The sequence below is a fragment of the Lepidochelys kempii genome, chromosome 1 (genome assembly GCF_965140265.1).
Source record: "Lepidochelys kempii isolate rLepKem1 chromosome 1, rLepKem1.hap2, whole genome shotgun sequence".
Classification (NCBI taxonomy): Eukaryota; Metazoa; Chordata; order Testudines; family Cheloniidae; genus Lepidochelys; species Lepidochelys kempii.
Window position 1 is genome coordinate 265,480,162 of NC_133256.1, and position 27,869 is coordinate 265,508,030.

Below are 27,869 nucleotides of genomic sequence, written 5' to 3' on the forward strand. Positions count from 1 at the left end.
TGGGAGGATTTTGGGGGGAAAGACATTTCCAAGCGAGCTCTTTCCCTGTTAGACGCTTGGTGGTGGCAGCAAAAAAGTCCAAGGGCAAAAGGTAAAATAGTTTGTTCCTTGGGGAAGTTTTAACCTAAGCTGGTAAAAATGAGCTTTGGGGGTTTTCATGCAGGTCCCCACATCTGTACCCTAGAGTTCAGAGTGGGGAAGGAACCTTGACAGGATCATATTACAGCAACCTTGTTGTTGCCACGGTAACTAGAGTGGGCCAGCAAAATGAGCTACTCAGCAGCTGAATTGGAAAGAATAAGAAAAACACAGCCCAGTTCCTATGTGAAATGAATTACAATAACAAGTAAATAAAGAAAAGAAAATTGTCAACCCTTAATCAAATGTTCTTATATTTTTAGAAAGAGTATGGAGGAAATAGAGATTATCTCCAATTACCCCTTGGGTTTCAGGAACATGGAACGTAAAATTTCTGCACACACCTTGAAAGTAAATCACACCAGATTGTATAACAGAAATCTCAGGAGTGTGCAATATTAGATGGCAGCTCATTCAATCATACTATGTGTTGTGTCTGCCTTTAGGAGCAAAGGCCCCGATTTTTAAAGGTATTTAGGTGTTGCTCGTGCTCAGCTTTGCAGCACCAAACTGATTTAGGAGCCTGAGTCCCTTCTGAAAATGAGACTTAGCCAAAATTGTGCTGGCTCCTAAGCCAAACTCAACATTTTTCCCATTGACTTTCAAGTAAATAAGAGACCACAATTCTCAGTTGTTTTGTGGCTGCTCTGTTGTGCTTGCAAATGTAATTGTCTTTAATTTCTGTTTATTTCTTTAATGTCAATGTTACAGATTACTATAGGCATAGCAAAATGTCCAGGAAACGTAATTAAACATGCTAAATCAACTATACTGCAAAAGCACACTTTTGTTTCTAATAATTCTCATTTTCAGAGTTAATTTATCAGATTGTTTTTAAAAGATGTAAACATAAAAGAAAAAAAATCAGTTCAGGTACTAAATTCCTTACTGATGCTTATTATTTTTAATATTATACTATGGAACTCAAATTTGAGCTAGCCACTTTTAATAAGATATAGTCCATGCCCCCAAAGAGTTTACCATTTAAGTCCTTGATCTTGTATTGTAATCATCACAAATGGACTGCTGCATCTCTGTGTATCACAGTGAGTTATCAGGATCAACGTTTTAGATCTGATACAACTGAGGATGACAAATTATAGCAAGGCCAGGAAGGACAAGTTTGATAAAAATAAAATGCAGTTATCTTAAGATGTGTGCGTGAGTAGTACTGTGGGACTTTTCTAGAAGTGACGGGTGGTTTAAGTTTATTACAGACATACTAGTCTCATCTTTATAGTTGAATTCCATTTTTCACTTAAAGCAGGGATTCAACATCTTTATGTGTGAAAAATACAGCGTTTTCTACCCAAACTTACAGCACTTACTTCTGAACTAAAAAATATTTTTTCTGAGAATGTACATGTTAATTAGTTTAACTTAAAATTATTTTAAAATGGGTCCTTTAAGGAATTTAGCATTTAATTCAACATCTTTTCCTTTGTCTCCAATTACCTTAATTATGTAATAATACAGACTCTTCAAAATTAGTTAAAATTAATTGAAATCTTGTGCATAATCTACATTTGAAGAAATTAGGCTGTAATTAAACTAAATCATTAATAATTGTTATAGCTAATTATTGTGATTATATAGATTACATGTAGGTTTAGATCAACAGTTCAGGTAATTCTTAAGTGAGTCACTGTGACATCAAAAATAATTAATCATTTCTTTATAGATAATCTACATAGAACAATTCTGTTGTTTGTAATGAGGAAGAAGTGTCAACAGTTCTCACTGGTTGATTACTTGGTCCAACTGTCACTTCCGTTTGAAGGTTTCTGGTTGATGATAGTTTGGGCATCTGTCCTTGAAAGGCTCCTGATGGCATTGCTGCCTCAGCTCCTGTGAAACAACTTTGTGGGGGAAACCCTTAAAGTGCAGACAGATTGGGACTCAGGAGCTACTTGACTCCTCTCATCCTCCCTTTCACATAATGCTGACCTCACCAACATAGCCTTCTCAAACAATAAATTATCTGCAATTGTAGGGCCGGATTTATTAGTAAACATAGGTTGCTTGGATTTGTTCTACTAGTGAAAAACACCTAGAAAAACAGTTTAATTAGTCAGTGCACACTGGCTGCTTTGCACGGCATTGTATACAGGTGAAAATGCCATGAAAAATATTTTTTTTAAAAAGCGAATGTTGGTACTACATTTCTTTAAACTGTTAAAAATATTGCCTGGTAACATGCTCTTCAGGTTTCTTGTTTAGTGTTCATGTATGAATTTTTAAGAAATAGGAAATTCCAAGACAGAAAACTACAGTAAATTGAAGTTAAGGTAGAGAGTATGTATCAGTATTGGTAACTTAAGGGTACAAGAATTACAGATATGTTGTAATTATTCCCAAGACAAAAAATTACAAAACCAGGAAAGTCCAAGTTAAGATTACACTTAAAAGAAATCCAAACGTATTGAGTTATAGAATTGTACATTTAAGTCACTTGAAAAACCTTAACCTTCCCAGTAGTGACAGCATGGAGGAATTTTTTTTGAAAAAATCTGGTGTCTTTATTAATTAATTTAATCTAATTTAGGACCACAAATGTTAAAATGCCTTAATCATAATCAAATGGTTATTGCTTAGCATATTAAATCCATTTTTCCTCCATCCACATTTTACATACATTTCACAACGTGACGCGTGTGCATTTATCGTTGCCTCAAGATTTCTTTCTAGGCTTGTAATAGCACTGAGGACATTTTTATAGACTTATATCAGATGGAACTCAGTTAACAAAGATAGAACAAGAGTAAGACCAAAAAGCTTCTGCAGGTGATCTACACCCATCCACCCAATCACTATCATCCATCAATTTATATAATTCTTTTTTTAACCCAGTTTTGTTTTGGCCTTCACAACATCTCCTGGAAACGAGTTCCACAGGTTTACTGTGCATTGTGTGAAGTACTTCCGGCTTCCTGTTAATTTAATTGGGTGACCCCTGGTTCATGTGTTTCATGAAGCCGTAAATAACACTTCCTTATTCATTTTTTCTCCACACCATTTATGATTTTATAGACCTCTAAAATATCCCAATATCCCAATCCTTTAGTCGTCATCTCTTTTCTAATCTAAAGAGTCCCAGTCTTTTTAATTTTTCCTTATATACAAGCTGTTCTATGCTCCTAATCATTTTTGTTGCCCTTCTCTGCACATTTTCCAATACTAATATATCTTTTTTTGAGATGAGAAGACCAGAAGTACACACTGTATTCAAGGTGTGAGCATACCATGGATTTATATAGTGGCATTATGATATTTTCTGTCCTATTTTCCATCCCTTTCCTAATGGTTCCTAAAGTTCTGTTTCCTTTTTAGACTGCTGCTGCACATTGAATGGATATTTTCAGGGTACTAACCACGATGACTCTGTCTTGAGTGGCAACAGCTAATTGAGACCCCCATAATTTTGTATGTGTAGTTGGTATTATGTTTTCCATTGTGTATTACTTTGCCCTATCAGCATTATATTTCATGTATCATTTGCTTGCCCAGTCACCCAATTTAGTGAGATCCCTTTGCAACTCTTCTCAGTCAGCTTTGGACTTAATTATCATGAGTAATTTAATATATTCTGCAAATTTTGCCATCTAGTTGTTTGTCCCCTTTTTCAGATCATTTATGAGTATATTGAACAGCACAAGTCCCAGTACAGATCCTTGGGGGATCCTGCTATTTACCTCTTTCCATTGTGAAAACTGACCATTTATTCTTACCCTTTGTTTCCTATTTTTTAACCAGTTACTGATCCATGGAAGGTCCTTCCCTCTTATACCATAATAGCTTAGTTTGTTTAAGAACTTTTGGTGAGAGACCTCATCAATGGCTTTCTGAAAGTCCAAGTACATTATAGCAACTGGATTACCTTTGTCCACATGTTTGTTGGCGCCCTCAGAGCATTGTAATAAACTGGTGAGGTATGATTTCCCTTTACAAAAGCTGTGTTGGCTGTTCCCCAACATATCCTTTTTATGTATGTATCTGATAATTTTTTTCTTTACTATAGTTTCAACCAATTGCCTGGTACTGAAATTAGGTTTACCATCCTGTAATTGCCAGGATCACCTCTAGAGCCTTTTTTAAAAATAGGTATTACATTAGCTATCTTCCAGTACAGAGTCTGTTTTCAGCAATAGGCTACATACCATAGTTAGTATTTCTGCAATTTCATAGTGGGCATATTGTTTAAAAGGAATCTTGAACCTTTTTATTTTGTGTTTAAAGTGAATAAAGACTGTCTACAAACCTAGAAATCTTTTGCTTAGTGTGGATATTAGAGTATCTTTGAGCTGTTTTGTGCATAAGTTTTTGTGCCATTACTGACAGAGATGGTGCTCTATTGCAACTCTACTGACCTATTCAAAGTAAATTTCTCTTTATAGGGCATATGCATATATTATATCCATATATATCATCCCTGGAATAAAGCCATATTTGGAATGGCTATATTAACCATGGGTAGAGAATGTCATAATTGATATATATGGGTATGTGATGGGGTATATTCAGCCTTTGCAGCTCCTTGTTACGGGCCCACAGTCCTACTACACCCCACCCGCAGAGGAAAAGAGCAGAGAACGAAAGTCCTCCAAGCTTGCCTAGAGGACTCTCCAGAGTGGCTATTTTTGAAACAAGAGAGACCTGGTCCTCCAAGGGATAGAGGGCCTAGCAACAGCCAGTCAGGGCCCTGCTGCCCTGACCTTAGCAGTTCAGTTCCTGGCTGCAAGCAGAGTGACATGGAATGGTATGCCTCTCTTGCCAAAGGAACTTGAAGGATAGACAGAGTTTGTTTTCTGGCTGCATTTTGTATAGCTGGGTTTGTAGGGAGAGGGAGGATCTAAGAACCTTAATGCTGAGATGAGGGTGAAACTAAAAGGGCTGGGTAGGAAAATGCCAGGAGAGGAGCCCCTCTGGACCTAGGCTGGTTACTGGAGGTTCCATCATGGTTGGCACCTACCCTCCTATCATGCAGCAGCACACCAGAAATACCAAAGAGAAGAGGTTAGGCAGACCCTACCAACAACCTGGTGGTATGTTTTCACTGTGGGAAGCCGGGGCACTTCAGTCAGTCATGTCATGTCGTGGAGTATGATTTCCTAGATTGTGGGATTACAGAACTGTGCAACAGCTTGGATCTCAATTTTGATCTGTGCCATAAGGCATATGTAGCCCAAGTTGAAATCGGGGGGGAGGGCACTGTCCAGATTGTGGACTCAAAGTGTTCCCTCACATTGATTCAAGAGGCCTTGCTCAAACCTAACACCTTTCAATATGACAACAGTGTGAAGGTGACATATGTACATAGAGTTGTCCACTCCTATCCTACAGGTTAGTTGCAACTGAAGGTCAGTGACTACAAACCAAAAACCCATACCTTTAATAGATATGCCCTTTGAAAGGATAGGGATTGATATTGTGGGTCCCCTAGAAAATAGCTGCATGGGGACAATATATTGGTCATGGTGAACTGTGACACACAATACCCAGAAGCGGTCCCTGTGTGCTCAGTAATGGCACATTCTGTAGTGAGGAAACTGCTACAGCTTTTCGTTTGGGTAGGCACACCCACTGAGATCCTCACAGATCAAAGGATGAACTTTATGTCCTGATTATGAAGGGAAACATGAGCACTCCTAAATGTTAAAGCCCTCTAGACCTCCAGAAAGGTTTAATCGAACCGTGAAAAACATGTTAAAAAAATTGTATCTATAGAGAACCCTTACAATTGGGTCCAAGTCCTGACATACTGGTATGAGAGGTGCTGCAGGCATCAACAGGTTTTTCTCCTTTTGATTTACTTTATGGTGGAAAACCCCAGGGAATCCTGCACCTGTTCAAGGGGACATGGGAGAAGCAGCCTTCCCAAGACCAAAATGAAGTCCAATACCTGGTACAGATGCATGAACAACTAGTTGTTCTTCAAATAATGTCCCTATGGGTACTCCACTCTCAGTGCGCATACACGCCTTGTGCCTCAGATGAGAGATTTTAGGTAGCAGTGTCCATTCAGCTTGCACCTATGCCCCATGCAGCCCAGTGCTCAGCAGCGTGGCTATAGAGAACTGTGCAGGCAAAACACACTCAGTTCCTTCTCAATTGCCTCAGCCTGAGACGGAGCCTCAAAAGTGTCCAAGTTGAGCTTACTTCAACTGTATTTTTTCTCTTATCTACTAGTCAGTTAGTACGTAGTGTTATTTTTCCATTTTTTATATATATGTGTATATATATATATATATATATATATATATATATATATATATATATATATATATATATATATATATATATATATATATATAGTGACAGAGCTCTGTCCTTGCCTCCATGGGTCCCGCATTTCCTGGCGGATTTCGCTAGCCTCAGAGGCTCACTGTGACCCTCCACATAACCCTTCTTTCTCTAGAGACAAGGGTCACAGTGCACTGAGCCATTTTCATCATAAGCCAGCGAGGGAGGTGAGGAGAAGTTATCCTTCCTTGCACAGTCTCTGTTGTCTCCCAGTCTCAGTGATTAATCAGGGGACAAAGGTGGGGGGGGGAGCCCGGGCCCACCCTCTACTCTGGGCTCCAGCCCAGGGACCCTAATAGTATCAGCTATGGTAGCTGACCTTTTAGAAACATGACATGTACAATTCCCTAGGCTACTTCCCCCACAGCAGCCCTCACTTCCTCAAGCTCCACTCCACCCTTACCTCAGGGCTTCCTTCCTTGTGCCTGATATGGTGTGTACTACTCAGCCTCTCCAACAGCGCAACTTCCTCCCACAGCTCCTGACATGCATACCCACCTGACTAACTGGGAGGCTTTTAACCAGTTTCAGCCAGCCCCTGATTGGCTTCAGGTGTCCCAATCAACCTAGCATTCTCCCTGCCTTCTGGAAAGTTCTTAATTGGCCCCAGGCATCTTAACTGACCTTGGGCACCTGCCATTTCACTTATCCTGGTACCAAGGATTTGTTTAGCCTGGAGCTAATATATCTATCTCCCACTACTTTTCTATAGCCATCTGGCCTTGCCCCGTCACAATATATATATATATACTGAGAGAGACATACTAGTTTAGCATAAGGACTGTTGTCCTTTTGTGTCCCTTTTCCCCCTCAGAGGAACTTAAACACTGTGAGGGCATGCCCAGTTCTGATTTTAAGCACTGCCTTTCATGCCAGAAGGTAACACTGGTGAATGATTGACACTCCCAATGTGTCCGTTGCCTTGTGGAGTCACATGTTTCCCAAAAGTGTAACTTCTGCCTGGCATTAAAATCGAGAGTCAGAAAGAACTGGAAATTTAAGCTTTGTCTACTGATGACTGAGAGTTTGTGCTGACCGGCTTCTGACCCCAGCCATGAGACGCACCCCAGCCGTGGGACCCACCCCATACAACAGTCTCTGAGCAAGTCAATTGCCTCAGCTTCCTCAGTGCAGCACTCCCCTAGAGCTTCAAAGAAGAAATCTCTGAAATCTTCTCAAAAGGACTCTCGGAGGTAAGCTTCAAGTTCTCTAGGGAGAGAATCTTCTTAAAGAGACAGTCTCCAGTTCAGATGACCATTTTGGCACCTCCCGATCTTCCACTGTGTACTCACAAAGCTGCAGGTTCCTCAGATACTGTGAGCACCAGCAAGCCCAAGGATTCTAAGGGTCCTGACTCTGGAATATCGAGCAGCAGTCTGGTACTGCGAGATTAGCAATCAAGTGGTACTTGTGCCCAAACCAGAAGGCACAACCAAGTTCTGTGTGGATTTCAGGGGCTTGGATGTGGCCACAGAATTTTGCACTTATCCCAGGTCCCAAGTTGACAAACTGTTTACCAGCATGGAAAAGCAAGGTATGTTACAACACTGGATTTGACGAAAGGATATTGGCAAATACCCTTTTCAGCTGACTCCTGGGGAAAAAACAGCTTTTTCCACCTTTTTAGGGCTGTTCCATTTTATAACCATGCCCTTTGGGTTAAAAGGGACACCAGCCACCTTTCAGCTTCTTATGGACCATGTGCTTCTTCACCCCAGGCAATTTGCAGCTGCCTATCTGGATAATGTGGTAATCTTCAGTGAAGACTGGCAATCACATGTGGGGCATACAATGTCTGTACTGCATTCACTGAAGGAGGTTGGAGTCATGGCAAACTTGAAGAAATTTAAATTTGGCATCCAGGAGACCTTGGCTATCTGGTAGGGATTATCATCAGTTTATTCCCCATTTTGCGACATTAGCCACACCATTGACAGATCTTATCAAGATGTCGGTACCGAAAACAGTATTGTGGACCCAGGAATGTTGAACTATTTTTTTAAAAAAAGACATTTTGTGTCCGTACCTGGTGCTCCAATGTCCAATACCTTTTATTTTACACACCATAGACTTTGGAACAATACTGTCTTAGAACTTTCAAGGGACAGAACATCCAATCCTGTAGGAAGCTCCAACAATGCAAGACCAAGTATTCCACCATAAAAAGAGAATGCTTGGCCATACACTGGGCAGTGGTGGCACTATGCGATTACCTCTTGGGAGCCCCATTTGAACTATTCATGGACCACACTCCCTTGAAGTAGATACAGAAGATAAAAAATACCAACTCACGGATTACACAGTGGTAGCTGGCACTTCAACCTTATGTCTTTAAATGATGGTATCACCCAGGAGTCCAACATGCGATCACAGATTTTTTTTCCCAAACAGGAGTGTGATAAATGAGTGGATAGCTCCCTTTTGGGGACACCAAGCCAGCCAGTTAACTACAAAATCCCTGTTAGTAGCTGTTCTTTACTTGCTTTACCTGTAAAAGGGTAACAAGCCCCCAGGTAAAAGGAAAGGAGTGGGTACCTGACCAAAAGAGCCAACGGCAGGGCTTGATCTTTTTAACACTGGGAAAAAACTTCCCTTTGTCTGTCTGTTGCGGTTCTCTGGAGAGTGGAGACACAGAGCAGCAATGCTGTAAGCAGCTTTAAGCCAGGTATGGTCACAGATCATCAATTCATACCTCTAACCTACTTATCTGAAGCCTCAGATATGTAAGTAAATTAGGGAATGTCTAGAAAGATGCGATTAGGGTTATTTCTTTTATTTCTTATTGGATTGTGGACTCCTCTGTGCTAACCCCAGATGTTTTTGTTTGCTTGTAACCTTTAAGCTGAACCTCAAGAGAGCGATCTTGATGCTTAATTTTTGTAATTGTTTCTTTTAAGATCTAGAAAAAAGCCTAAGTTCCAAATGTATTTCCTTTCTTTTGGAGTTTAATAAAATTTACCTTTTTAAAGAACAGGATTGGATTTTTGTGTCCCTAAGAGGTTTGTGTATGTTGTTTAATTAGCTGGTGGCAAAGGCTGATTTCCTTTGGGTCTTTTTCCAGCTCTCCCCGGGAAGGTAGGTGAGGGTACCCCACAGGAAGGGATTCCCAAGTGTTTCTTCCTGGGTTCTAAAAAGAAGCGGGGGGCAGCTACTAACTACACCAGGGGTTCTCAAACTTCATTGCACCACAACCCCCTTCTAACAACAAAAATCACTACACAACCCCAGGAGGGGGGATGGAAGCCTGAGCCTGCCTGAGCCCTGCTACCCTAGGTGGGGGAGGGCCAAGGCTAGAACTCCACTACCCCAGGTGGGGGGCCCAAAGCCAAAGACCAATGCCTTCAGCTGTAGGCAGGGGACCTGTAACCTGAGCACCGTTGCCCAGGACTGAAGTTGTCAGGCTTCAGCCCTAGGAGGTGGGGCTTGGGTTTCTGCCTCGGGCCCCAGTAAATCTAAGCCAGCCCTGGTGACCCCGATAAAACGGGGTCTTGACCCACAGTTTGAGAACCACTGTACTACACCCTGCCCAAAGAAGCAGCAAGCTGAGAGGAAAAGAGCAGTGAAGGTGCGTCCTCCAAACTTTTCTAGAGAGGAGTCTCTAGATCAGCCATTTTGGAAACCACAGAGACCTGGTCCTCCCAGGGCTAGAGAATCAGGATCACAAGAAGGGCATTTGGGACCAAAGGTAAGAGCAGGGGCAAACCTGAGTCTGGGAGTAGTGGAGGAGTTCATAGTGAGGTTCCAGGCCAGGGTCAATACCAAGGGTCAGAGTCTGAGTCAGATTTCAGGATCTGACTCAGGAGATGAAGTCCAAATCAAGCTGAGGTCAAAGCCAGGAGTCTGGAAGCAGGAATGGTTGTGGCAGCTACGGGAGATCTTCACTGTTGCCTGTTCGCTTCCTGGGATGCCCTTTGGGTTTAGGTAGGGTGGGGAGCCAACCAAGAGCAATGAGGCTGCTGCCTGTCAGACCTCTTGAGACAGGATTTCCCATAGTCTGTCTCCACACCAGGTCATGGGCAACGGAGAGTAAGCTGGTTATGGCTGCCATTGAGTGGCAGCATGGAGACATCTGCTGCCTGGCAGCTGTGTAAGCCTGGGTTCTAGACCTGCTGAGCCTTTTATTGAGAGTGTAGCAACAATTAATCAGGGCCCTGCTGGCCTAAATGAAAGAAGCTGCATGGCCTTAGCAGGTCAGTTGCAGGCTGGGGCCAGAGGGGCAAAGGAACTTGAAGGATAACTAGAGTTTGTTTGGCTGCATTTTACCTAGTTGGGTATTCAGGAAGAGAGAGGACCTAAGAACCTTAACCCTGAGATAAGGGTTCATTCAGACTTTGTGAATGAGTTCATTCAGACTTTGTGACTTGCTGGGGGGTCAAGCCACTAAAGACCCACCAAAGCCAGTTGGTAGCCTACAGGGGGCATCAGAGGGAGAAAAGGACTGTGAGCATTTAAGAGGTGAGTGCCCTGTTACAAGATCATCCCAAATGAATGCAAGTAAAATATTTATACTACACTGTCATGCCATTTGTTTATTACTTATTTACAGAAACTATTTTAGAATTTGAAGCGGGAATTAATATGATTTTTCATACCTCTCCTTTTGAAAAGCCAGATTCTCCATCACTGACCATATTTAAATCAGGATTGGATGCTTTTCTAAAAGTTGAGCTTCAGGAATTTTGGGGAGAAAGTTTGATGGCCTGTGTTATGCTAGATAATAACAATAGTCCCTTCTGGCCTTGGAATCTCTGTACAGAATTGCTATCCAGAATTCATATGCAAGACCTCCCCTTTGTCTTCAAATTCTGATCTGTTATACCTGGGTAATTCCACTGAAGACAATTGGGTTGCACAGGTGTAATTAAGGCATAATCTGAGGCTAGACATGGGACTGCCAAAAATCAGCATTTCAAACCTGATTAGACAGAAAAGCAACCTCATAGGAAAGGCTGTTCTCATAAGATTTCCAGCTCAGGTGCTGATTTAATGTAAATATCCAAGCCTTATGAGGTTCATCCATCACTAATAATGCATATTCAGTGTGTTCATAGAAATACTACACTAAGTCATGAGTAAGTAATGTGTTTGCTTTATTGATGTGTTAGCAGCTTTGCTTGAAACAAGTACTTCCTTCCAATACTGATTCACATGCAAAAAGTGTTTGTTGAAGGAAAACTCAGCATAATATGAAAAATATTTGATAACTACTTAAATAACTAATTTTACAAGTCTTACAATGTAATGTAAAAGAATAATTATCAAACAGGAAATTGCCATCTTGATAGTTTGATGCAGATTAGGCCTGAAGGAAAAAGTGCACTGTTTGAAAGTTTATTGTAAAGTGAGTTTTATGTTTTTAATCTTTGGATGGTTTATTAGCAGTGTTTTATCTTAACTGTTAAATTAACTGAAGAAATATTTTTAAAATGAGTAGACTTTAACTTACAAAAGCTTTAAAGCATGCTGGGCCAGATCCTTAGCTGGTGTAGATCACCATAGTTCTATTAAAGTCAATCACAAGGAAATACATTAAAGGGAATGAGGTTATATTAATGTAGAACTGGAATAAGAGAGATCTAAATCTGGCCCACTACAAGCAGTCTTCGCAGATCTTTCCTACTTCAATTCAAAGCTGAAAGAATTTGCTAAGGACTATAGAACAGACTTAAGAAACCTACAGCATCAAAGCCTTTGGTGTTTTCATTAAAGGTGGAGCAAATAACAATACCAATAGTTAAGGTTGCCCTCAAGTGATTGCATATGTCTATTCCAGTGTAGATGTGTGCACGTCTTGTGCACAGTTGTCGGATCGCTTTTTCCAAGTAGTACCCACTGGAGCAGCTTGAGCACCCTCTGTTGCCACACACCTCTGCATGCTAGTATAAGGACAGAGCCGCCTTGATACCCCTCAGTTCCTTCTTACAGCCAGTGATGGTTGTTGGAGCAGTTCCAGTCCTCTATCGCAAGTTTATTTTCCTCACACTTGTATATAGTCTTTTTGTCGTTTAGTAGTTAGTTAGATATAGAGTATAGTCAGTGTTAGTGATAGGTTTCAGTTTTTAAGTGCTTTTTGGACCAAATTTGATTCTTGGTTCCAAGACTAGGAGCGGAGCCATGCCTCACTCTCAGGGTTTCAAGTCCTGCTGGTTGTGTGTCAGACCTATGCCGATCAGTGACCCACACTCTAGCTGCCTAAAATGTTTGGGGGAGTCCCGCATCAGTGACAAGTGTCACATTTATAGAGGGTTTAAACCTTGCTCTAAAGAACATAGAGCAGTGAGACTTAAGTGTCCCCTTATGGAGGTGGCACTTTGCCCTCTATCAGAGCAATTTGGTTCAGAGCATACTCTGAGTGCGGCACCATCAATACTGAGTGCACCTCCTGAGATGTCTTCAGCACCTCATTTGGTGTCCCCAGTACTAAAGAATAGATACAAATCTTCTAAGCACCTGGTACCTTTGGTACAAAGGACGTCTAGAGGCAAGGTTTCTGGGAGGGACTCTGAGGCGAAGTTTTCCCCCAGAGAATTGCTCTGCTACAAAGTGGGGGTTCATTGACTCTGGAACCTGTGTAGGGTCTGTTGAGGTCAACCCCTGAAGTTGCTGTATGCCAGACTCATGACCCAATTCCAGTACAGAAAATTGCGGAGGTATATGTTGCTGCCAGAGAATTGTTTAACCTTTTGGTACCAGCATTCTTGGTGTGCAGGAAGGCTTTCAGTTGGTACCAGCTACTGTAATTTCTACACCAGCTCCACAACAGCATACAGTACCAATGCCACTTTCAGTACCTGAAAGCCTGGAACATTCCACGGGCAAGCCACTGTTAATATCCCCTGGGTTTGGCTCACCTATCTCCTGTCCACATGGGTTCTGCTCCACTGTTATCAGAGTGATCTTTGTCAGTTTCTGAAGTGGGGTCTTTTGTGTCCCATACAGAAGGGAAGCTTACCCTCCATCAGAGTCTTGAGGTCCCTGGCTGTCACAGCAGCCTTGAGGTCCCTGGATGTCACAGCAGTTCTATGTACTGTGTTATACAGGAGGTCAGACTAATGATCACACTGGTTCTTTCTAGCCTTGGAATCTGTATACTATGTATGCCAAGTTTAATTCACTTTTGGGAGTTGAGGGTGCTCTTCAGGCATGTAGATGAGTGGCCTCTTGGCTCCTGGTGGTGGCCACCAGGTAGGCCTGCACGCATCCCCTCACCTCAATTTGCCTTCTTGGATCCCCAAATAAATGCCACAAGTGGTTTTTCCAGTCCGGGCACAATAACCCTACTTAGAGTCTGATTTATTAACTTTAAGTTCAAAACTAAACTCAAAGGTCTTCCCTCCTTCCTTCAGCTGGGTACAGCTCTAACTCCCCTGTTCTGGTCAGAATCCTCCTCACTTAGCAGGCTATTCCAAACCCTTCCTAGCTGGAGCAATTTCCCTGGTCTCAGGGTCTTCCCTACATTCTCTGAAGTCTCAGTACAACCTCTTGAGTTTCCCACTTGCTGCAATCACCTTTTGCTCTTTATAAGAAATGCCTGACTCAGATGGAGCTCATTCTGTGATCAGGGTTTGCTTTGCCCCAGCCTCTCCAGTCCAACAGCAAGCCACCTTGTTACAAGGCATTTTACTAACATATTACTAAATAATTCTATCTACCTGCTTCCACTGTGTTGATCTTATTGTATGTGATGTTTTTTCTGACTTGAGGAAGAAAGGATATCATGTATGGGGCAGGGGGAAGAGAAACAGATGAGGCACTGTATGCATATAGTTAAATTTTATAATTACATCCCTGTCCTCAATCAAATGACAGGAGGGGGTAGAGGAGAAAGATTCACTTATGGGATTTGTTTTTAGTGGGAACTGTAGTTTCTCCATTGGCAGTTCGGCCAGCGCACTAGTAAGTGTCCATGAGTTCAAGGTCCTTTCACATTTTATAGACCTGGAAATCAATGCAATCATCAGTAATTTATTATTCTTGTCATACTATATGTTAAATAAAGTTATTTTCTTTTAAACACAGTTTAAGGGTTTGTTTCAGGATTGTTTCAGATTTGAATATCTCCTTTTTCAGGGAAGCAATGTAATGGAAGATCAGGATCTGTTGGAAATAGGAATTCTTAACTCTGGACACAGGCAAAGAATTCTACAGGCAATCCAGCTCCTTCCAAAGGTACAGTTTCTTTTATTATCTGGATACCAGTAGTATCACCAAGAGCTTTTAATTCTTAAATACCATTTTTATATAGAAATGTGGACATTGTGAGCCTAATTCTCCACTGCCTTGTGCTTTTCCTAGTCAATTACACCATGCAAAGTGGGTGTAAAATACTACCATTCTGGATTGGTAGTGACTTACGTCCACTTTGCACAGACGTAAATGACTACACAAGTGCAGAGCAGAGGACAATCAGGTCCCATATTCATGATGCTAATTATTTTAGAAATGATTATAGAAATGTTTGGTTTTTCAATATGTTAGCACATAAAGCCAACAACAAATGAAGTGGGGCTAGGGATGTATTTTAGGACGGTTTTTGCATATAAATTGTTGCATCACCTCCATAAATAAATTTCTGTATAAATCCCAGAGGAATTTTTCTTAATATAGAGGTAAGATTGGAAATACCATTAAGTAACCCTAGAGACTCAAGATATTCCATTATGGATGCAATACATATCTTTCATATGTGAATTGGAGACTATCAGCAGTTGCTATATTTTATTTGTTTGTCCTGTTGAGTATATGAATTCTGCTCTTCAGATGTGTGATCCTGTAACTTGTACCCATTTTTCCAGTGCACTTAGGGCGTAGGATGGTGTTCATTGCAGATTGAGAATGTGTCAAGCATGCTAAGAGACTACGATTGTATCTTTGGGATTTAAACTACATGCTAGATGGAACACCAAAATTTGCCAGTGGGTAGTTCACAGCTGATTGCTAATACCTGCTTCTTGCTAACTTTGCCTTGTGCAGAAACCTGAGAAGATGGACTGGGCATATTGTGACCCTGAAGGTTGTCACATGATTTTGGAAGCCATCTAAGGGAATCATGCTAGGCCAAGTTGTATTCTGCCTGAGGCCAAGCAGGGCCCTCATGCATATTGGCTCTGTAGAAGATAGAGCAGGAACAAAGCCCATTGTAAGGTGTATGTGTTTGTGGATAGCATGTACAGAACGATCAAGGTAAAGATGGAGCTCTGTATCCAGTCTCTGACCCCTACAGGGAATGTGTGCAGAGCAAATAAAAGATTTTTCCCGTCTGTACAGTGAAGATGAATTAGGTGAAATAGGCTTTCTGGTGCATGGATGGATAAGGAAAGATGTGGTCTTGGGGCCTCTTGTGAAGAATAAGATGATCTGGCCTGTACTGAGAAGATGGACTTGAAGAGTGAGCTTCTGGTGCATCCTTGTATGTAGACGGTCACAGTCTATATGTAGTTCAGCATGATTAAAGATAGTGATATGTATTCCATGGACTGTATTGGGAATATAGATGGAGGTAAGAAGGACTAGGAAATAGATTAGTTTATAGGCAGAGGGTAGGTTAAGGTGCTGAATTAAGTTTGGTGTTTAAATTTTAACTGTGAATTTCTTGAGTTTCTGGCTTTTTTTTTTTTTAGCTGTAACATTGTTAACATCATTTTTTTACTTTTATTGTTAGCTCTGTACCACTGAAATAGTTTGTCTGTATGTTTCCTTTTTTTATTTTTTTTTTAGTGGACGGGCATGCTTTTTTTTCATCTAACTCAAAAGCTAGTAACAGGATTTTGTAATATTATATGTTAGTGAGATCTGCACTTAATAAATGGGATTCATGAAGACTACAAGTTCTGAAGGCTAGACTAGAAACAGTATACAAGACATGCCAAAATTAATTCCCACTATCCTGGTTATTTTTATTATTCAGCCCTAGACGTACATGAAGTTCCTATGCTAAATCCCATGATCTGTTCCATATTTGCAAAACAAATTTGACAAAAAATCCACAACTTGCACAAATACAGAAAATGATAAACGTCCGTTTCTAATTGTGCTTACTGTATGTGGAGCTAGAGACTCAAAGATTCTGCCACACATATTCCTATTGAGTAGTTACCTTACTTTAGAAGTAGGGACTCCTTGAGGCATGAGGTACTACTCAGTATGAGTAAGGATGGCAGAGTCAAGCTCTAAATGAACTCTCAAAACCAGCTGTTTCTGAGAACAAATGAGTCATGCAATTTCCTGTTAGAATCCACATTCTGTAAATCTGAGATAGTTAAATACCTTTGAATGACTGGAATCAGTGCTGTATAACAGTCAGAGGGTGTTTAGAGGTTGCTAGCTGCAGCAAAAAATAGTCCAAAAAGATCACGTTCTTAATGCATCTTTAATGCAGAAATATTATACCAAAATGAAGGAGGATGGAAGCAAAAGCTGTGCATCACAACTCTTTATTTAAATGACTTTGCAACACAAGAGAGCTTACACAGAAACAGTACATCATTTTCTATTCAAAACCCAGGTTATTTTAAGGCAGAGCTGCAAAGGAAGCTATATGACCCATAAATCAGTATTATAACAACTATTATCTAATAGAGCTCATCCTGGTTATATTCTCAATAGCACACTGCAAATTTTGAAAATCCTTTCACATCCTGCAGGGAAACATACAGCACTAGCATATTTGTTAAACTGTTCATGAGTCCAGCCCTATCATATTTTCAAGATAAGTATATACATTTTAAAGTGTGTTAAAATACCCAAACATGTAAGAACAGTAGGACAATGTAACAGACTGCCTAAGAAGGCTGTGGAAGCTCCTTCACTTGAGGTTTTCAAAAGGAGGCTGGATAGCCATCTGTCGTGGATGGTTTAGACCCAAAAAATCCTGCATCTTGGCAGGGATTTAGCCTAGAAGACCCTTTTGCAGTCTCTTCTAACCCTATGGTTCTATGAGTGATGATAGATAAAAAGCTTTTAATTTAACTTGCTTTTAAAGCTTCCCTACTTCCATTCACAATTCTTTTAAAACTTCCAGGAGTTCTTGTGAGACTTTTTTGTATTTCTCCTCCTGTGATTTGTCTATAACTAGAACACCGAAGGAAGGAAGAAGTGCTTTTTTTTGAGAAACTCTTATGTCTTGACACTACTTCAAACCCACCTTCTTGCATCCGAAACTGCCGGATAAGCTTAGAGAGTAAAATAACAAGTGACAAATCTAATGTTAGACTTTCATAGAATCATAGAATATTAGGGTTGGAAGGGACCTCAGGAGGTTATCTAGTCCAACCCCCTGCTCAAAAGCAGGACCAATCCCCAATTAAATCATCCCAGCCAGGGCTTTGTCAAGCCTGACCTTAAAAACTTCTAAGGAAGGAGATTCCACCACCTCCCTAGGCAACGCATTCCAGTGTTTCACCACCCTCCTAGTGAAAAAGTTTTTCCTAATATCCAACCTAAACCTCCCCCACTGCAACTTGAGACCATTACTCCTTGTCCTGTCACCTTCTACCACTGAGAATAGTCTAGAACCATCCTCTCTGGAACCACCTCTCAGGTAGTTGAAAGCAGCTATCAAATCCCCCCTCATTCTTCTCTTCTGCAGACTAAACAATCCCAGTTCCCTCAGCCTCTCCTCATAAGTCATGTGTTCCAGACCCCTAATCATTTTTGTTGCCCTTCGCTGGACTCCTTCCAATTTATCCACATCCTTCTTGTAGTGTGGGGCCCAAAACTGGACACAGTACTCCAGATGAGGCCTCACCAATGTCGAATAGAGGGGGATGATCACGTCCCTCGATCTGCTCGCTATGCCCCTACTTATACATCCCAAAATACCATTGGCCTTCTTGGCAACAAGGGCACACTGCTGACTCATATCCAGCTTCTCGTCCACTGTCACCCCTAGGTCCTTTTCTGCAGAACTGCTACCTAGCCATTCGGTCCCTAGTCTGTAGCTGTGCATTGGGTTCTTCCGTCCTAAGTGCAGGACCCTGCACTTATCCTTATTGAACCTCATCAGATTTCTTTTGGCCCAATCCTCCAATTTGTCTCGGTCCCTCTGTATCCTATCCCTGCCCTCCAGCGTATCTACCACTCCTCCCAGTTTAGTATCATCCGCAAATTTGCTGAGAGTGCAATCCACACCATCCTGCAGATCATTTATGAAGATATTGAACAAAACCGGCCCTAGGACCGACCCCTGGGGCACTCCACTTGACACCGGCTGCCAACTAGAATATGTTAAATATAAAAGTATTAAAGTATAAAATATAAGTAAAATATGTTACTGTTTTTCCCTTAGTAATGATTTATCTGAGGAGAAATTGGTTGAGAGACCAGAGTATAGTATAGCTATAACAGATAAACATAGTTGGAATCATCCAGTCAGATTACTGCTTTCATAATGGAGCCATTGATCACTACCCGTTGAGCCCGACAATCTAGCCAACTTTCTACCCACCTTATAGTGCATTCATCCAGCCCGTACTTCTTTAACTTGCTGACAAGAATACTTTGAAAATGTTGATCTTTTTAAAGCTTTCCCTTACCTGATCCAACCTTCATTTTTGTGGAAATAGGATTGGAAATGCAGCAGAGAGCCAGTAGTGTAAAATGAAAACTGTCCTTTGATGCTTAGATGCTGGTTGCCTGCTGAGTAATGAAACTTTTGTATTTCTGACACCAGTGAAAGATTTAGGAGCTTACCTGCTAAAGCTTACAATATTTTAGAATTAGAAAAAAAATTACTTTTTTTTTAAAAATAGACAAATTTCATTCTATACTCCCCTATACTGTATTTATACCAGTATAACAAAGTGGATTTAACCTAGAATCTTTAAAATATGTTACTGTTTTTCCCTTAGTAATGATTTATCTGAGGAGAAATTGGTTGAGAGACCAGAGTATAGTATAGCTATAACAGATAAACATAGTTGGAATCATCCAATCAGATTACTGCTTTCATAATGCCATTTTTTTATTATAGTGTTGGGTTGGAGATACTGGACCAAATTCTGGTCACTCACTGATGTATGTGTGGAGTAACTCCACTGAAGTTAATAGAGTTACTCAAGATTTATATGAGTCTAAATAAGAGCAGCATATGGCTCATTACTATTAGTTTAGGGTGAGAAGGGATTTCTGTACAAATATAACTTGTGAAATTATTGCTTTTCAATTGAAATATATCATACCTGGTCCTAGCTTGAGAGCAAATTTCTTAACAGAGTTTGACAAAATCTGGGTCATTTGTTTCTGAGTGAAGGGAAATATATTAATTAGGATGGAATAAAGGGCCCAAAGAATTAAAGGTGTTAACATAGCCCAGTCATTGTCGAACATTAAATAGTTTTAAACAGGTTTGGGGCTTGGTATACGGAGACCTTAGCCTGCTTAGCATGATGGCAAATGCACCATTAAACAGTCTTTTAAAGTTTGTTAAAGATACAGAAAAGAAAGAAAAACAGTTAAAGCATTTGAAGTGTATTAAATAAAGCTTTTATTTTAACAACATCCCTTGTTCCCTTTCCCTTTAGCTGAAGAGTTTTGAGAAAGAAAGGCCCCTTGTTAGACAGTTTCTTAGATGGTATTAAAGATGGTATCTGCTGTCCTTTCTTGGGAAAGGAGAAGTTAGTTGAGATGGTCTGGAGCTGTTGATGATGTTACAAATCAGTCCTGTTTCTTATAAAGACAAAACAAGACAATCACACACAAAAGGGGATAGAAAAGAATAGGAAAGATAGAAAATGCAGCTTCTGTCTCTGGTTTGCAGCCTCACTGCTGGAAAAACACAAGCGCAGCACATAGTCTTATCAGCCACTCTGGCAAACTTGTAGCAGCTGTTTTTGGGCATTGTTTTTAGTTGCCTCTTTAGTCACAGGCTTATAGCATCGTTGCCAGCTAAGATAGACTCTTATTACACAGAAGGCAAAAGAAGAGAGATGAGAAAGAAAAGAAATGAGGTGGGGAAGGGAAAAGACGCACAGGAAGGAGGGGAGAAGTAGGAGATGAAGTCCCATCCCAGGTAATGTTTGGGATTTAACCGGTGCCAGTAGAGGTGGCGGTGTTATTTGGGTCCTCCTTTTTGGCCTAGTCTGGTCAAGACATTTCTCAGGATTAGGATGAAGAAGGTCCCAGAAGATAGTGGAGGTGGCAACCCTGATGATAAAGCTTGCTGCAGTGGTTATTGGCAGACAGTTGCTTCTTCCCAAAAGTCTTTTCTTTTTAAGAACTCCAAAAGAAAGTGTTGGGTGGAAGAGTCTCTCCTCTTAGTATTTTGTCCACAAATAGGCCGAATTTCTGACATACCGACTTTGGTCCATTGATTTCTGGTCTTCTATTCCTCTTGATTACCAGTCACAATTTCAACATTGTTCTTGTGTGATATTAGTAAAACCCTTTCTGTTTAAATTAATTCAGTCTTTCTATCTCCTCCTTACATCTTTTCTTAATGATCTGATATATAAAATTGTTTGTGACCATTTATGAATTTCTGCTCACTTTTTACAGTTTAGTTTACAATTAGGGTAAATTTGTAGGCCCAATTATCACAATATATTTAAAAAATAGAATTTAAGTTTTAGGGGTGGAATTTTCAAAAGCACCTAAGTGAAGAGGAAGTACAAGTCCCATTTGAAGAGGGAATTCACACAGTGCACAGGTAAAAGGAAGCGCAGACAAGTATAGAGATATAGGGGGACATCTAGTGCACAGCAGGCTACTGCGGGTAGATTAACATCCCAACTTGCTGCAAACTAAATGTCAGTGTAGAAAAGTCCTTAATGAGGCACTTTTGAAAATTTTACCCTTAGGCAAGAATGGACTTGTCCAGATCCTTGATGGTTAAAACAAGTAATTTAATATGGAGAATGAGAAGCTAATGAAAGGGTTTGAAGGAACATTTGGAGGAATGGGATAGCCATGTGATTTTTTTTAACTCCATTGTTTTGGATAGAATGGAGAGAGAGATGAGAGGTTACAGCTGTCTTTTTCGGTAGTACCAGCAAGAGGCCAAGGACCAGCTGTGTCAAATTGTCCTCTTACTCTTAGAGGTGCTCCCTCCAGGTCAAAGGTTTGAGGCATGTTGGTGGTACGGTGTGGGGAAGCCTGGCCTGCTACTGTCCTTACTATACTACTGTCCTTTCACGATCACTACAATCACATGGAAATGCTTTATAAATGGCCACTAAATGTTGAATCATGACAGTAGATCTGGAATTAATGTTCAAAACTGTCCGCATCAACAGCAAAGCAACAAGTTTTCTCACCATTGTCTATTCATATCACTGCTAAAAAACACACTCACATTGTATGAAAAACAAAACAAACAAAAAGAACCTCCTAGCTACAAAGAAGCTGTTTGTAGTTTACTGTATTATGTACAATGGGAATGGTGTTCATAGTTATCTAATCAAATTCAGTTGCATTTTCTAACGTGTAATCCCCTTAAAAAGGCACACAATATGTCCAGAACTAAAAAACAAAAATTGCAAATAAAGTCACATAGCCTCTTAAATCAAATCTTTTATTTCCAATGTTGTGTTTGGCTATGCCTTTGCGGAAAATACTGTTCTTTAAAAGACACCATACACACAGGATTCCTACTTTTGAGTCTTAGCTTCCTTGCGTAAGACATTTGGAACTCCCCTTATTCTCAGATTTTTTTTGTACTCCGAGGACATCTGTAGTAGGACTTGAGTCCTTTCCTGTGTTCTATTTCAATTACTATTGGCTCATTTCCCTTCAGAATCTTCTCAGAAGTTGTGCCCCAGATTTTTCCCAGTGCTGCTCCAGCTCTTTCTAGGACACTGTCTTACTTCAGGCAGTCCTCTTTATTCTGTATTGGTCTCTCTCTTCTCAGTTGTTCCAATTAATCAGCTTTCAACTGGTATTTAACCTTTTGTCTTGGATTTCCTTTGAAGCTACAGTTGTTTTTTTCTTATTGAAATCTGGGGTTTGAAGCAACTGCTCTTTTTTCTGTCCCTGTGCGTGCTCCACTTTAGGTGTCGGTGCATCCTGGCACTGCTTATCAGAGACTTTTGGTAGCAGTGCCTGGTTGGGATGCGCGTGCATAGTAGCTGCTTTGTGGTACCATTGGTGCTCACACTTCCCGACCCCTTCAGTTCCTTTTCATCCTCAGCTGCAGATGGAGCTCCAACAGCAGTGTCTTAAAACGACCTAAAATGGAGAAATAGAACAATTTAGATAGCAATTAGGGTTTAGTTAGTTATAGTTAGTAGATAGTGTAGAAATGGTCTTAAGCTTCAGTTTAAAACTATTTAGACTTCAAAAAACAAACACACACACACCTCGGAGAGATCCCTCTCCTTCTTTATTTCTGTTTAATTAGGAAATTAGAAAAAGATAATGCCAGGCTTGCCTAGATTCAAAAGATGTACTTTGTGCAAGGACGCGATACCTCTTCAGACGGCCGCTCACAATGCGTCCGTTGTTTAGGGGAAGTGCACATTCCCCAGAAATGCGCCCACTCAAAGCCAGAGCGAGGAGAGACAGGGATCTTAGACTAAAAATGGTCCTAATGGAAAAATCCCTTACTCCTCCATTGGACACTAGCAAGCCACCAGGCAGGGGGTCTCCAGGCACCTCGTCCCTGGATAGAACAAGTACCCTTTTCTCTCAGTCACCTCTTCAAGTGTGATGTTTTGGCTTTGTGCCATCTTTCTAAACAATTCTTGGAATTGTTTTGAGTCGTCCACTACTGTGGGTGGGGAGGGGGGTCATGACTGACTCATCTGGGGATGAAGAGGAGCTATGTTCTCGTGACAGGACCTGTGTAGTGTCTTCCAACTCCTCTACTGTGTCCTCAGGTGCCTCAGAGGGTCCTGTGGCCATCTCCTTAGGGGGTTGTATCTGCTTTCTTTGAATCATAGAAGATTAGGGTTGGGAGAGACCTCAGGAGGTAATCTAGTCCCACCCCCTGCCCAAAGCAGAACCAACACCAACTAACTCATTCCAGCCAGGGTTTTGTCAAGCCGGGACTTAAAAACCTCTAAGAATGGAGATTCCACCACTTCCCTAGGTAACCCATTCGAGTGCTTCACCATCCTCCTAGCGAAATAGTGTTTCCTAATATCCAACCTAGACCTCCCCCACTGCAACTTGAGACAATTGCTCCTTGGTCTGTCATCTGCCACCACTGAGAACAGTCAGGCTCCATCCTCTTTGGAACCCCCTTCAGATAATTGAAGTCTGCTATCAAATCCCCCCCTCACTCTTCTCTTCTGCAGACTAAATAAGCGCAGTTCCCTTAGCCTCTCCTCATAAGTCAAGTGCCCTAGGCCCCTAATCATTTTCATTGCCCTCCCCTGGACACTCTCCAATTTGTCCACATCCTTTCTGTAGCAGGGGGCCCAAAACTGGACGCAGTACTACAGACATGGCCTCACCAGTGCTGAATAGATGGGAATAATCACTTCCCCTCGAACTGCTGGCAATGCTCCTACTAATGCAGCCCAATATGCCGTTAGCCGTCTTGGCAACAAGGGCACACTGTTGACTCATATCCAGCTTCTCATCCACTGTAATCCCCAGGTCTTTTTCTGCAGAACTGCTGCTTAGCCAGTCGGTCCCCAGCCTGTAGTAGTGCATGGGATTCTTCTGTCCTAAGTGCAGAACTCTGCACTTGTCCTTGTTGAACCTGATCAGATTTCTTTTGGCCCAATCCTCCAATTTGTCTAGGTCACTCTGGACCCTATCTCTACCCTCCAGAGTGTCTACCTCTCCCCCCAGCTTAGTATCATCCACGAACTTGCTGAGGGTGCATTCCATCCCATCATCCAGATCATTAATGAAGATGTTGAACAAAACTGGCCCCAGGACAGACCCCGGGACACTCCGCTTGATGGTGGCTGCCAACTAGACATCGAACCGTTGACCACTACTCATTGAGCCTGACAATCTAGCCAGCTTTCTATCCACCTTATAGTCCGTTCATCCAATCAATACTTTTTTAACTTGCTGGCAAGAATACTGTGGGAGACCGTATCAAAAGCTTTGCTAAAGTCAAGATATATAGATATATATATATATATAGATACATACATATATAGAGGGAGAGGGAGAGGGGGAGAGAGAGAGAGGAGAGTGACTCCTTTGCAGCTGTGATCTGTATGCCGACCATGGGTCCCAGTGTGCCCATTGCATCAGGAATGAAAAGCATGGGAACATCCATGGGGGTATGTCTCTGTGAGGATGGTCCCTGGCACTTGTGTGGGATGGTTGAGGTTTGATACTGGAAGGGGAGGAGTGTCTGGAGTAGAATACTCCCTCCTCCATGTCATTCTCCTCATTGCTTGAGAAGTGCAGTATGGACGTTGAGTCCTGGTTTTTTTTTGGTGCTGGCGGTCCCAGGGGGCGGTCGGTGCTGAGATGGGAGAGCCTGGTAGAGCGATTATTAGCATGTCTGGAGCTGAGGTAGTTGGTGCCAAGTAGATATGGTCAGGCACCTGCATTGGTGCCGCCCTCTTCTGAGTGGCTTTGGTCAGTGCTGATGTTGGCGGTTTAGATCTTGTGGGTCCTTGCTCCATAGGAGGCTGTATCAGGGGTAGCATTGTTGTTTTCGGTGCTATCAGCACTGTGCCCTTCCTGGGAGTGGTCAGTGCTGTGGAGAAGGAGGCTGTCTTATGCCTGCCACTCAATTCCTTGTCTTTACTGTTCATATTCCTGGTGCAGGCGGTGCCGGAGGTGCCCGGAGCATCGAACATGCTCACCCTGCAAGCCATTGGCACTGAGGGCAGTGATCTTGCTGGAGACCGTTTTCTCTTTAATGGTTCTCCCTGTGTCAGTGATGTTTCCCCTTTCCTCGATTTGTTGGAGGAAAGATTACTTGCTTTATCCAGAGTGGAGGTGCCTGGAGACTCCCTTCTGGGGGCTTGGTGACTGAGAGTCAACACCAACTGTCAGTGTTCCTTCCCAACTCTGAACTCTAGGGTACAGATGTGGGGACCTGCATGAAAACCTCCTAAGCTTACTTTTACCAGCTTAGGTTAAAACTTCCCCAAGGTACAAATTAATTTTACCCTTTGCCCTTGGATTTCCACTGCCACCACCAAACTTTATCTGGGTTTACTGGGAAACGTAGTTTGGACACGTCTTTCCCCCCAAAATCCTCCCAACCCTTGCACCCCACTTCCTGGGAAAGGTTTGGTAAAAATCCTCACCAATTTGCATAGGTGACCACAGACCCAAACCCTTGGATTTTAGAACAATGAAAAAGCATTCAGTTTTCTTATGAGAAGACTTTTAATAGAAGTAAAGGAATCACCCCTGTAAAATCAGGATGGTAGATACCTTACAGGGTAATTAGATTCAAAACATAGAGAATCCCTCTAGGCAAAACCTTAAGTTACAAAAGACACACAGACAGGAATAGTCATTCTATTCAGCACAATTCTTTTCTCAGCCATTTAAAGAAATCATAATGTAACACATACCTAGCTAGATTACTTACTAAAAGTTCTAAGACTCCATTCCTGTCCTGTCCCTGGCAAAAGCGGCATACAGTCAGACACAGACCCTTTGTTTCTCTCCCTCCTCCCAGCTTTTGAAAGTATCTTGTCTCCTCATTGGTCATTTTGGTCAGGTGCCAGCGAGGTTACCTTTAGCTTCTTAACCCTTTACAGATGAGAGGATTTTTCCTCTGGCCAGGAGGGATTTTAAAGGGGTTTACCCTTCCCTTTATTTTTATGACACCAACTATTAAAAATTCTACACCCAGCATCCACAACGAAAATAGCACTATCAGTGAAGGACACACTGATGGAACCAGCGGAAACAGTATGGCAAACACCAGCCACCATACCACCTATGAGCAAAAGAGCTGACAGAAAATGTATGTCCCTGTAACGAGGCGGTGTGGTCCTCCACCGCCCCAGACACCAGAGTGGGTGGGGCCAGAGAGCTATGAGCCCACCTCCCAGAGGGTCAGGCGCAGGACAGGAAGTAGAAAAGCATGGGGACAGAGTTCACTCGGGGCACAGCCGCTGGAGAGGCCAGATGCCTCCCGCCTAGCTCCCAGCTGGGAGACCCCGGCAACTGGCGGCGGAGCCAAAGACTGGCCCGCCCGACCAACACCTGAAGAACTGCCAAGCCCACCCGTCACCAGTTACCTGGAGGAGCTGCCAATACACGATTGGGCATGAATAACTGTTTTGTGGCATCTTCCTGGTCACCCCTGTGAGAGACTCCCGTGACCAGACTGATTCCACACCAGCAACCGTGAGGACATAATGAGGCAGTGTGGTCCCCCGCCACCTCGGAGAGGGACGAGCCCTGTTAAGCCCCTCTACATGTGATGGAGAATGTGGGCAATGGTCCCCTGACCCCTGTGAGAAGGGGTCTGAAGAGGAACGTGCCCAGGATGACCATGGACATGGACAAGCTCATTAAGTTCCTGGCCAAGAGCCAGCAGCAGGAAGCACCCCAGCTTCAACAGCAGCAGTAGCTGGTCCAGCAGTTAGGGACACAGCAGCAATAGCTGATATTGGAGCTGGGACACCAGAACTGGAACCACCAGCAACAATGCCTGCAGCAGTTGGCGACTCTGCTCCCCCATCCTACGGAACCCCAGCCAGGAGACGCCACTGGGCCATCCACTACATCCCCGTTGATCCAGCTGACCAAGATGGGCCCCAGCAATGACCCCGAGGCCTTCCCCATGACCTTTGAAAAGGTGGCATTAGTCGCAGGGTGGGTCCGAGACCAATGGGCCACCCTCCTGGCCTCGTAGCTGACCGGGACTGCCCAAACCGTGTACCAAGGGCTATCAATGGAGGAGGCACAGGACTACACCTGGGTAAAGGCGGCAATCCTAGATGCCTTGGACATCAGCCTGGAAACCTTCTGGCAGCAGTTCCGGAGACTGACATACCCTGTGGGCACCCGACCCTGGTTGGTGGCCCAGGAGCTGAGGGAGGCATGCAAGTGGTGGCTACCGCCCGAGAGGCAAACCCTAGACAACCTCACTGAGCAAGTTATTCTGGAACAATTCATCCACATCCTCCCGCCGCGAGGAAGTACCTGGGTCCTCTGCCATCGGCCTGCAATGCTGGCTGCTGCCGTCACTGTGATGGAGGTTTTCTTCGCAGCTGAAGCCCCGGGGGGACCAGCTGTTCGAGCCCATCCACAAGGGCCCAAGCACCCTAACCTAGAGAAGAAGGGGAGCACCTGAACAGAACTGGAGAACCCTTTACAGGGCCAGGAGCCCCAGTGTAGACATCCCAAGGTGCCAGTTCAACAAGCCCCAGCGCCCCCAGGGGGACCAATTGAAGCCTCCCAAGGAGCACAGTGGGAGCGTCCACCTGGCCTGGGCATCCAAAGATCAGACTATGTTTCTCCTGTGGGAAATACAGACCCCTGCAATGGGACTGCACCAAGATGGACAGCAGCTTCAGTCATGTTTGCACTGGAGAAACCTGCGCCCAACGGGC

The 27,869-nt window shown here is 42.6% G+C and overlaps 1 protein-coding gene across 12 annotated transcripts in view; it reads left to right on the top strand.

Moving 5' to 3' along the window:
- ANKS1B (ankyrin repeat and sterile alpha motif domain containing 1B) overlaps positions 1-27,869 on the top strand; it is a 746,995-nt gene that overhangs the window by 459,755 nt on the left and 259,371 nt on the right. For all 12 annotated transcript variants that reach the window (XM_073327431.1, XM_073327436.1, XM_073327427.1 and 9 more), the window contains one exon: positions 14,509-14,607. In XM_073327431.1, coding sequence (XP_073183532.1) covers positions 14,509-14,607 — 99 coding nt within the window. The remainder of the gene's footprint in view (positions 1-14,508; positions 14,608-27,869) is intronic.